The sequence below is a fragment of the Gekko japonicus genome, unplaced genomic scaffold (genome assembly GCF_001447785.1).
Source record: "Gekko japonicus isolate JY-2015 unplaced genomic scaffold, Gekko_japonicus_V1.1 scaffold1585, whole genome shotgun sequence".
In the NCBI taxonomy this organism is placed as follows: domain Eukaryota; kingdom Metazoa; phylum Chordata; class Lepidosauria; order Squamata; family Gekkonidae; genus Gekko; species Gekko japonicus.
Genome location: NW_015172602.1, coordinates 367,748 through 379,304, shown reverse-complemented (window position 1 = coordinate 379,304; position 11,557 = coordinate 367,748). Strand labels below are relative to the sequence as shown.

At 44.7% G+C, this 11,557-nt stretch overlaps 1 protein-coding gene across 1 annotated transcript in view; it reads right to left on the bottom strand.

Moving 5' to 3' along the window:
* The window catches only part of TSPAN13 (tetraspanin 13), a 24,754-nt gene extending 13,350 nt beyond the window's left edge, over window positions 1-11,404 (bottom strand). Inside the window, exons 1-2 of the mRNA XM_015421585.1 lie at window positions 11,228-11,404; window positions 2,902-3,069 (exon numbers count right to left, since the gene is read on the bottom strand). Coding sequence (XP_015277071.1) covers window positions 2,902-3,069; window positions 11,228-11,290 — 231 coding nt within the window. The 5' untranslated portion in view covers window positions 11,291-11,404. The remainder of the gene's footprint in view (window positions 1-2,901; window positions 3,070-11,227) is intronic.
* Between the last annotated feature and the right edge of the window lie 153 nt (window positions 11,405-11,557).

The following is an 11,557-nucleotide window of genomic DNA, read 5'->3' as shown; positions in this document are numbered from 1 at the left end:
GAGGGCCTTGTTTCTTGCTGAATGGTGCAGGTATAATCTCACAGACAACATTCAACGCACAATACAAGCTGCAGAAGAAGCTGTGTTCTGGGCTGCCTTTTTGCCTCTCAGCTGTAGCACATGTTCCCACGTTGGGAACTTCTTTACTGTCCCTGGAGAGTCCGTTTATGACATTCCCACTAAAACACCATCATCTGGAAGACTCGTCTGAGACAGTAAGCACATCAGGAGACAACATAAGTTCCAGTTGAGTCCTATACCTCAGAGCATGGAAACCTACCTGCTTCAGAGAGCTCCTATTTCAATAAGGAAAATTACCAAGCTCTAAAGGATGGGAACCATGAGAAACATGATCAAGCACTGCCTTGCTAAACAATATTAATAAGCAGCCAGCACCTGCTGTGTAAACATTACCTGCTTTCAGTGACTTAGAAGAGAAAGTAACCTCAGCAGATCTAAGATTGTGGTGGTGAAGGATTAAATCTTTATTTTCACTGTTCTGGAATGTTCATTGTATCACTCTGATCCTAAATTTCACACCATGTTTTTAAAAATATTCTGAAAGGATTAGTAAATATATGCCTGACACTCCAGTGCTCTGAAATCTAACTTTTCAACGAAGAAAATTAATAGAACAACAATACACCTGTTTGCATAGGTGAAGTCTGTTGAAGCAAAAGTCATCCATATACTCAGACATAGTGTCTTTGAAACCATCCACAGACTTCCGTTCCAAATGCCAGAAGCCTCTGCAAGAATAGTAAACCACAGTCTAACTCAGACAGCTTCAACTGTGGGAACCCTTGGAAACTGGGATAGCAATGAGCACCACGCGTGAGGCAGCAATACGGTTGCCAGCTCTGGGGTGGGAAATTCATGGAGATTTGGGGAAGGGAACAAGCTCAGCGGGGCTGAGACGGAATATGGCTGCCATTTTCTCCAGGGGAACTGATTTCCAGTCTGAAGATCAGTTACAATTCTGGGATAACGTCAGGCCCAACCTGGAGGTTGGCAGCCCTAAACAACATTACACACCACACCATTTTGTCTACATTAAATTCTAATAAACTGCCTACTAGTCTGACAAGCTGTACCTACTCTCACACAAGTGGCTTTCTCCACTTTTTTGTGAAGAAAAATCAAGCATAAGAGTGCCCATGTGGAAGGAAACACAGCAACCCCACCACTCCCCCAAATGAAGTTTTATTTTGTTCCTCATAGTAGCACAGCTACTGACTAACCTTTACTCAGAGCCAGCTAAAGCTAACTCACCCCCCCCCCCAAAAAAAAGACATGAAAGTTTGCCTGGGGTTATTGGGGAAGGGGTGGGATGGAGGAAATCATGTTGTCACCCACATTCTTCTCCATTGACCTGGAAGAACATACCAGATTGCTTTGTTTCATTCTTCCTTGAAACTACTTTAATCCTGGCTTGAGCCAGCTAAACTGTCTACAGCAAAACTCCACCGCAAACAGAACTTGCATTTGAATCTGAAGCGATCACTTGGGTTTCCAGGCAGTTGATACCAGCCTTGATGAAAGTGTCAAAAATATGGGATCATAACAGCAAAATAGGTCGGAACAAGATCAATCACAATGAGGGCAACATTGGATTCCAACGTGTATGACAGCAGTTATTGTATTGTTATCTTGTTGGGGTTTTTTAATTATTGGGTGCTCTATGAGCATAAAAGTAGGGTGCAAATTACCTAAATTAAAAGAAATGAAACACTCCATTCCCCCAAACCTGATAACATTTAGTTCACTAGGTACTTACATCATATTTGTTTAACATATTTGTATCTTTCCTCATCTACCTGGATACAAGGTAGCTTACACAACAAGTCACAATACCACACAGGTAAAAATCATAGCCTCAGCTGCTGAAACAGTTTACCACCACCACCACACCAAACACTCTCTAAAGTCAAACCAATTCACATGTCTTCATAAATACAGTTATAGGCACCCTCTGAACTCACCCTTGTAAACCATTCTCTGGACCTACCACACAGAAAGCCCATGACCTGACCATTGCCATAGGGTCAGTCCTAAGAGAGGGCATTTGCTGGCCTAATGCTGCAAAAAACAACACCCTCCACCATCCATGGACTTATACTGGAGTAACTCTGCTTCGGACTACACAGAAATTAGCTACTACAAAGTAAAATCTCCCCCACATATGAAGCCCTTTAAAAAAAATAATAAACCAAACCAAATTGGACTAAGAACTTAAAACAGCTTTAATAATTCAGTATTAGCATGATGGCGTGAGCTCCCATCTCTAGTTCCTGCCAACCTAGCCGTTCGAAAGCAAGAAATTGCAAGTAGATAAATAGGTACCACTTTGGTGGGAAGGTAACAGCGTTCCGTGCGCCTTGGTGTTTGGTCATGCCGGCCACATGACCACGGAAACGTCTTCGGACAGCGCTGGCTCTTCGGCTTTGAAACAGAGATGAGCACCGCAACCCTAGAGTCGGATTCGACTGGCTTTCGAGCAAGGGAACCTTTACCTTTACTTTTTATTAGCAGAATATACAGACTACCTCTAAGAAGCTAAAGAACAAATTCACTCCCCTGCTCAAGAAGCAGCCTGCACTCCATATCTCTGATTTGTTACAATTTCAAGGGAACCAGTTATACCACTACAGTCTTGTGACTGTGACAGACGGAAAAATGTTTGCTCTACCAAACAATGTCATAACTGGGTTGAGGGCCAGCTAGTTAATGCGTTCCTTGTACTTTAGATGAGGTCATTGGAACAAGCTTTCCTCATTTCAATGAAGCAAGCGAGGGAATACAAACAACATCTGGGACAGGTGAAGGGGCGCAGATAAGAGGATTTGAAGTAGTTCTAACATAAGGGTGGGGTGGCGACAAAGTTCCAAAGTGAAAGGATACGAAGAACAGCAACACCTGATGGTGCTTGACGGCTCCAATCAATCCCACCAGAGCAATCAGGAACAGAAATATCCCCACCGCAATTGCTACTCCAACGACCCGGAAACTGGATATGAGGCCAAAACCTATGCCCCATGCTGCAATCCCAATCAGCAGCAAGCTGACTAGCTGGAAGAAAGCAAAAGAGAAGGTTACTATTAACAAAAGCAGAATGGTTTTGTTTGTTTTTTTAATTTAGCTCTAAGCTTATGATTCTGTGCATACTTGCTTGAGAATCAGTTCATGGAACTCAGTGAAATTGACTTCCAAGTATACATTGAATAATAACTCTTTCTGGAATCTTGGATGAAAATATATCCTACTTCTGTTATCTCACAAAATGTAGAAAAATATAATTAAAAGGGGGAATCTCTATCTAATTTTGTTTTTCTCATTTCATATGAGTTTGCAGTGCAAATTTCTACCTCAACTAAACAGAGCCATTCCCCTTGCTGGTGGGGTAATTAAAAACTGGAACTGTAAACAGTTAATTGCAAAGGGTTGCCAGGAAATACCTGGAGATTTTGGGGGTGGAGTCATGGAAGAAGGGGGTTTGGGGAGGGACCTGAGCAGGATACAGTGCCTTGGAGTCCACCCTCCAAAGCAGCCATTTTCTCCAGGGGAACCAAGCCCTATTGTCTGGAAGTCAGTTGTAAAAGCAGAAGATCTCCAGGTCCCACCCAGAGCCTGGCAACCCTTTAGTTGTAGTTTTTTCAGGCCACCCTTTTTGCTATAAATAACTCATTAATTAGCTGCATTCATGCTTACACAGGTTTGTGGGCCAGCAAATTAGCTGCAAGGCTGAAATGTCACACTCGCATAATAGCCTAGAAGCATAAATAATGTGGGTTTATTTAAGTAGCAGGTCAAGCTCAGTACTTTTGGCACTTGTGAGGAAGTGAAAATTGGTGTTTTCAGTTCACAGTAAATCTGTGCAGGGAACGTCAATGACACAAATAGCCTGAGAAATCTCACACAGTAGAATTACAATATACTGTATTTGACAATTCTTTTAAAAATATTGCTGATGCAGGGACAGTGAGACTCATTTCATCAAGTGTCCCACTTATAAGGACTGTTCACCAAATACTGTTGATGTGAAGGCAGTCTTTACTCTCACCATGAAGGAGAAGAAGAATTGGTTTTTATACCCTGCTTTCTCTACTTTAAGGAGTCTCATTCACCTCCCCTTCCTCTCCCCACAACAGACATCTTGTGAGGTAGGTGGGGCTGAGAGAGCTCTGAGAGGAACTGTGACTGGCCCAAGGTCACCCAGCAGGCTTCATGTGGATGAATGGGGAATCAAACCCAGCTCTCCAGATTAGAATCCACCACTCTTAACCACTACACCACACTGGCTCTCATCTATCACACAAATCTGATCTTCAATAAAAGTATGAAAACATTCACTAAGTCTTCCCTTTCCAGGATGGGTTTTTGGAATGGGCAGATCTGACTCAGCTAGATGCTAGGAAATCACATTTTATGTTCAGGAAAGGCAGGACTTTCCTGTCTTTGTCTAAAAGCAAGGACAAATTCCCAGGCATAATAAGTCACCTACACCTCTGCTATAAAATGGAGACATGGAACCCAACAGTGACAGTAACAAAAGAAAAACACGACACAGCAATTTTACTGAAATGAAGCAGGCCTGGGACTGGCCAATGGATGAGAAGCCTCTGGGTAATCCTATGTATGCCACCTTTAATTTATGCAACAGCCATGGCTCAGTGGGAGATCATCTGCTGGGCATGCAGAAAGCCCTAGGTTCTTATCCTTAGCATCTCCAGTTGAAAGGATCAGGCAGCAGGTGATGTGAAAGGCCTCTGCCCGAGACCCTGGAGAGCTGCTGCAACTAGTCTAAGTAGACCATACTGACTTTAATGGACCGAGGATCTGTTTCTATAGAAGGCAGCTTCATGTAAAGAAAGGTGGACTGTAAAATTAATAAAGAAGTGCTTCTGTTCCACAATGATATACCAACATTGTGAGCTCACTTTCAAAGCATATGGAATCCATATCACCTTTTCAGCCCTCAACACAACTGCTTCAGAAGTGACATCAGCAAAAAGGGAATGTGCTGATATAATAATGTTAGGTAGCTGGGAGAATAAAAAGCTCCCAGCTGAGTCTGTCAGGGGCTGCTGTGATTCAGTGACTGAGCAGTTCAATTTGCCCAAACTCAGAAATAATGAGCCAGGGCAGGCCAAACATGACTGAAATTGACTAGTATTTTAACTAATAGATGAATAACTCTAGCCCAATACAACTGAAGAAGATCAAGAAGCTGACTGTAAAATGAGGAAATTATGCTTGCTATCACTTTATTGTGTTTCTGGTTTTAACACTGTTATCTGATGTTGTGATTTTATGCGTATTGTTGGAATTTTATTCGGTTTTGTAAGCCGCCCTTGACTGGGAGGGCAGGATAAAAATCTAACAAATCAAATCAAAACCACAAACGCTTACAAGCTGCCCTATAGTGTTTCATGGTACTTAACTGCTTCCCATTTGTACGTATCACTGAAGGCTGCCTTACGTGTGAGCTGCCCAGAGCCACATTTGTCATAAAGTGATCAGAGAAAACACTTCAAATGCCCACACAGGCAAAAAGATTAAGGCTACAGTTTTAAGCATACTTAATAGGATTTATTGTGTAGTAAACATGTTTAGAATTGGATTGTAGAGTTAAATCTTTCCTCCATTTGTGTCTGGTTTGAAATGAAACTAATTAAACATCAATTATATTTTTGATGATCCATTGTTCTTTAACATCCTCAGGCTCATGTGTTAAACTGTTAGAGAATAGTACAAAGTTTATTAGTTCAATTCAGGACTTCATTGAGCAACCCAACAAAAAAGAGTGTAAGATTAATAGGTCATATGCAGTTGCACATGGAAAACACTTTGACTGCAGCATGCTTCAGGATCTGCAATGTGCTATCCTCTAAAGGTCTGAATAAGCCAGGTTGCTTGTTATAGAAAGATACAAAGCCTGCAGACAAAGTTATCTCTTAGCTACTGGCTCTACATCCATTATTGATGCCCAGTGTTCTACCTGCCTGTACACAGCAGCAGCCTGCACGATTATGTTACAGCATTGCATAAGCTCACAGGTAGATGTAAGGTGAACTACGGAGATGCCCACTTCTTACTGAACTATCAGTGTATCATAAGGACTTCCCTGGTCCATTAAACCAATTTAGGTTGGAAACTCAGGAACTAAAGCCAAGCCAAGTAGATATTTGGAACAGCCATTTTTTAAAAAAAATAGGACAACAAAACAGTTCATGTTCCAAACGGGGCACTCTGAAATGACTTGCAGGACAGGCAACATTTGCGTCCTGCACAAACAGGTCAGCGGGTTGTCTCAGACCTAAGATTTTATCTGTGCAGGTTTTGTGACTGAATTGCCACTCTTAGAGGAAGGAAATTAAAAAATGAAATAAATAAAACAAAATACTCCCTAGAATTTTAATAAATGTCAGATGTTAACTGCCAAGGCCTTCAGTAAGATTCCCAGAGGGCTGTTCAGTTCTTAGCATTATTCAGACCTCTTGTTTACTAGCCTGAGCTCATTTCACAGTGACTACATTTTCCTAGCCCTCATGTACATGTATCACACAAAAACATCACTAAAAACATAAGTGTGTACATGTTTTTATACACCTGTATTAAAAGCAAACACACGACATCATCTTCAATTCATGTGGGTAGCCATGTTGGTCTGAAGCAGCAAAACAAACTTTGAGTCCAGTGGCATCTTTAAGATCAACAGAGTTTTATCCAAGGTATAAGCTTTTGCGTGCATGCACACTTCTTCAGATACAATGAACTGGAAATTACCAGTCCATACACATAGGTAGAGGGTGAATAGTAAATTAGCATACAGCAGGGGTGTCAAACTCATTTGTTATAAGGGCCGGATCTGACATAAATGAGACCTTGTTGGGCCGGGGCATGTGTGTCATAAAATATAATGCCAGGTAGCGGAGATATAAACTTTATAAAGGACACAGACCAAATTTAAGATTTTTAAAACTTTAAATATAGTATGCTTAAAACACCAGCACTCTTGCAATATTTTGTCTATTTAATAATCTTTGTTAACTGACACTTCTTGCTCTGAATTATTGCATCAAAATGTTTGTGCTGTAACAATCTTGAGTATGCTGTTCAGGTGTGTATCTGTCAGCTGCAAACCTACTTTTGATTTACTGACATTCATTACAGAAATCTCATGCTCAGTGTTCTGAGCCTAGGACCCAGGGGAAAACACGAGATGGCTGAGCATTGCAACCTTTTGTACATCAAGTTGCTTCATGTGCCGGCCAAGAACATGAGGAGGCATCCTGACACAGACTGAGGGCCATGGGTTTGTCTACAAAACTATAGTCTTCCCCAGAGAAATAACTACAACATTCCACAAAGGAAATGTGCTGGGTGAACTTAGTCTGGGCACACACCCTCAGCCTAATCCACCTCACTGGCTTGTTGCTATTCCTCCTCTAAAATAGTTCACATTGCTTTCTTACTTAGAAAGACTGGATCATGAGGGCATGAATACAGTAAAAAGGGGGAGGGAACCCAGTTGCACCCAGGAGAGCCCTAGTATAAAGAGCCCAACAAAACACACACACACACACACACACTGTAGCAAGGTACACACAAGCTCATACCCTGAACAAAACTTTGTTGGTCTTAAATGTGCTTGGTATTTCTCCCGAGCGATTGAGGCAGCCCAGCAAAGCAAGCTCTCCCCCGTTCCCTCCCTTCCTTCAGGGAGGCACCTCAGCCAATGGAAGGAAAGAAAGGCTTCCCTTTGTCTCCTAAAGCATGACCAGGAATCAAACTCTGGCTGTTCCCTCCCTCCCCCTGGGAGGAGAAGGGGGAGAAGCCTCAGTCAGTTCTTTAACAGACCCCCTCAATCACACAGGGAAGGCTTTATTTATTTATTTATCAGACTTATACCCCACCTTCCCCGCATAGCGGGCTCAGGGTGGCTTTCATACAAACATAAATACAGTTAAAATTATAGAATCATTTAAAACACCACAGATAAATTACAAACACAAGGTGCTGGCAACAATTAAAAGCTTAACTTAGATGGCTCATATTCAAGATGAATTACCACATCCCAGATATTTCAGATGTTCTTCTGCTAAGAATTTCTTATGGCATCAGCTCGATGTTAAAACCACGAGCCAGGGCTCAACGACAGCAGCAGCCCCTAATTAAATGCCTGGTGGAAGAGCGCCGTCTTGCAACCCTGTGGAACTGTGAAAGGTCCCACAGGGCCCTGATCGCCTCCGGGAGCTCGTTCCACCAGGTGGGGGCCACCACTGAAAAGGCCCTGGCCCTGGTTGTAGCTAGCCTGGCCTCCCTCAGGCCAGGGAGGGTCAACCAATTTTTAGACCCAGACCGTAGTGCTCTCTGGGGTATGTACAGGGAAAGGCGGTCCTGTAGGTATGTCGGACCCCGGCCATATAGGGCTTTGCCTGTCTATCTCTCCTGTGTGATTGAGAGAGACTGGTAAAGCAAGCTGTGATGTGGCAGCAGCACTGGAAAATGAAGCAGGAAACAGCCAGTTCCTTGAGGGAAGAAGAAGAGATTGGATTTATACCCCGCCCTTCACTTGGAGTCTCAGAGCGGCTTACAAACTCCTTTCCCTTCCCCTCCCCACAACAGACACCCTGTGAGGTGGGTGGGGCTGACAGAACTCTGACACAAACTGCTCTTTTTCAAAGACAGCTGTGCCAGAGCTTGTGGGTGACCCAAGGTCACATCAGCAGGTGCAAGTGGAGGAGTGGGGAATCAAACCCGTTTCTCCCAGATTAGAGTCCACACACTTAACCACTACACCAAACCTGATCCCGCCCCCAGGCTGCATGTTTGACACCCCTGGCATACAGCATAATGGCATACAGCATAACAGATTCAAGGACCAAAAAAAGAATAACAAGCTTAGTTTTTATGGGTACCATTAGTTTGGATTTAATTCTGGGGGGAAACACAGTGAAGGAAATAAATATGTCAAAATTGGAGATTGATGGACAGATATATCCTTAATTGCAGGATGCTGAGAGTAATTAACTAAGACCCTGCCATCACAGGACGACACAATCAGGTTTTCCTTTCCAATAGCATAACCAAGTTAAGCTTGACTACTTAGGGCAGAGATTGGATCTGACATAAATGTCACTTTGTCAGGCAAGGCCATGGGTACCATGAAACGTAATGGCAGGTACCGGAAATAGAAACTTTGTAAAGGACAGCAGCTGGTATGCTCCAAGTTGGTGTATCCTCACTGAAAGGCCCCATGGGCTGGAAGCGGGGGGTGCAGAGGAAAACCCACATAAGCTGACTGGGGAGGCAGCAGTGGAGGGCTGGGCAGATGCACCCACAATGCTTGACTGCTACAGATGAGATTGTTGTGGTGTGCTGAAGCCACAATGCAGTGGCCCCACCCACTTCCCCCAGCACCAGTGTTCCCTCTAAGCTGAGTTAGTGTGAGCTAGCTCAGTTTTTTAGCCTCTGGCTCACACATTTTTGTCCTAGCTCAGAAAGGATGGCTCCAGAGCAAATTAATTTATGCAGTGGCAAAATCACTCGTTCACAGCTTTAATGCCAGTAGCTCACAAAGTAGAATTTTTGCTCACAAGACTCCACAGCTTAGAGGAAGCATTGCCCAGCACTCCCTCCCTTGCATTAGTTGCTTGCGGGCTGCATAAGAGGCCTGAACGGGTCGATTCTGGCCCACGGGCCTTATGTTTGACACCCCAACTTAGGGCATCTATTAATAAGTGAAACTATAGTGTTGCATAATGAAAATAGTGATTTTTTTTAAGTTCACCAACATACAAGAAGTCGCCATTAGATATGTCCCAGGTGTATGCAAGAATAGCTGTGAAAAGCTATGTCCCAGGGGACTGCATGAATAGCACCTGTAAAGCATTTCAGATGCGAAAGGATGCATATGATAATCACAGCATCCTTAAAACTCTAGAGCAGAGTTTGGCATATACAACACTTAGGAGGTGTGGCTGAGTAGCAGAGTGTCTGCTTTGCATACATTTAAGTCCTAGGTTCAAGTCCTGCAATCTCCAGTTAAAAGAATGAGGTGAGGTGATGCAAAAGACGTCACAACCTCAGACCCTGGAGAGCCACTGCTAGTCAGAGTAGACAAATATTGACCTGCATAGAGTAATGGTCTGACTCAGTACTAGTCAGTTTCAGGGGTGTTCATGTGAGCTTCTCTCACCCTTCAGCCAAATATTTTATAACAAAAATGGCTGTAGACAGCTTACAAGCTTTCTTGCTTAGATATTTGCTACTGTTCACAAACTTTGTCCAATAAGCAATCTCAGGGAGACTCTAAACAGAGTGTGGCACTTACACCTGACCAGAGAAAACAAGCAAGTGAAATGTTTGGGCTGCATAAGACCAGGGGAGCTTCTTTAATAATTCTGCTTACAGGTGTGGGATGCAAGGTGTTCTCCAATTATAACTCTTCGCCTGGGGTAAAGGTGTAAAGCTGAACAAGTTAATTTAACCCTTGCCAGCGTTTAAAACTATAAAACCCTATCACGCTTTTACAAGCCAAAACAGTCTTTGGTTTAATTATTAAAACTGAACGTGCCAAGGGAAGCGTTTCGTTTTTAACATGGATGCCTGGTCATATTTCCTTAAGGAAAGAAAAACTGGTGCCTACTACAAGAGGCAGAAGATCAACACGGGAAGCTTTTCCCAGCGTGGCACCTCCTAGGAAAGCCAGCCAGCCAGCCTTTCTACCTGCCGCGTGGCTGGTAAAGGCACAACCAGCCATGTTGAGAAGAAGCCAAAAAAAGAGGGGCGAGCTTCGGCAAAAAGAGACGCTTCCCGAGCAGCGCGCCTTGGCGCTTCCCTTCCCACCGCCTGCTCGGATGGCGACGGGGATCCCCTCCATTCTTCTAGCAGGTTCTCGGTCCCTCCCCCCTTGCCAGCCTCGCTCTCCCGATTCCCGTCCTGCCTCGCCGCTGCAGGTGCACCTGCTCAGCCCCTTCCCCCGGCTCCTCGCCCAGGCAGGTGGAGGGGAATGATGCAGCCCACCCGCTCGCTCCGCCAGTCCAGGAGACCAGCCAGGGAAGCGCCACAATACAGGTCCCAAGGCGACCGCTCAGGCCGCGGCGGCGCTGTCTTTGCTCGCCCCACATACCGCCGGAGGGGGGGGGGGACCCAAGCCGGCGTTTTGAAAAGGGTGAAGAAGCCGCATAAAGCCCGTTCGGAGAGCCGGGCGCCAGCTACTCACCGTATACAAGAGATTAAGGGCGCACAGGCAGTTCCTGGAGCAGGAGAAGCCGCCGCACACCATCGCGCCCCGCTCGCACCCAGCAGCGCCTCCCTCCTGCCCGCACAGCCCTTCGGCTCCCCGCGCCTCCGGCAGAACAGAGCAGGTGAAAGGGACGCGGCGGCGACACCAGCGCGCTTTTCCCTCCGGCAATGTGGCGAGCAGGCGCAAGGAATCTCACTTGGCCCCGCCCAGACTCAGCCGCGCCCGCTCATTGGCTGCTCTAGAGAGACAAAGGTAAAAATATGCAAATAGGCCAAGCCTGGCCAGTGGTGCTCAATAGGCGGGGGG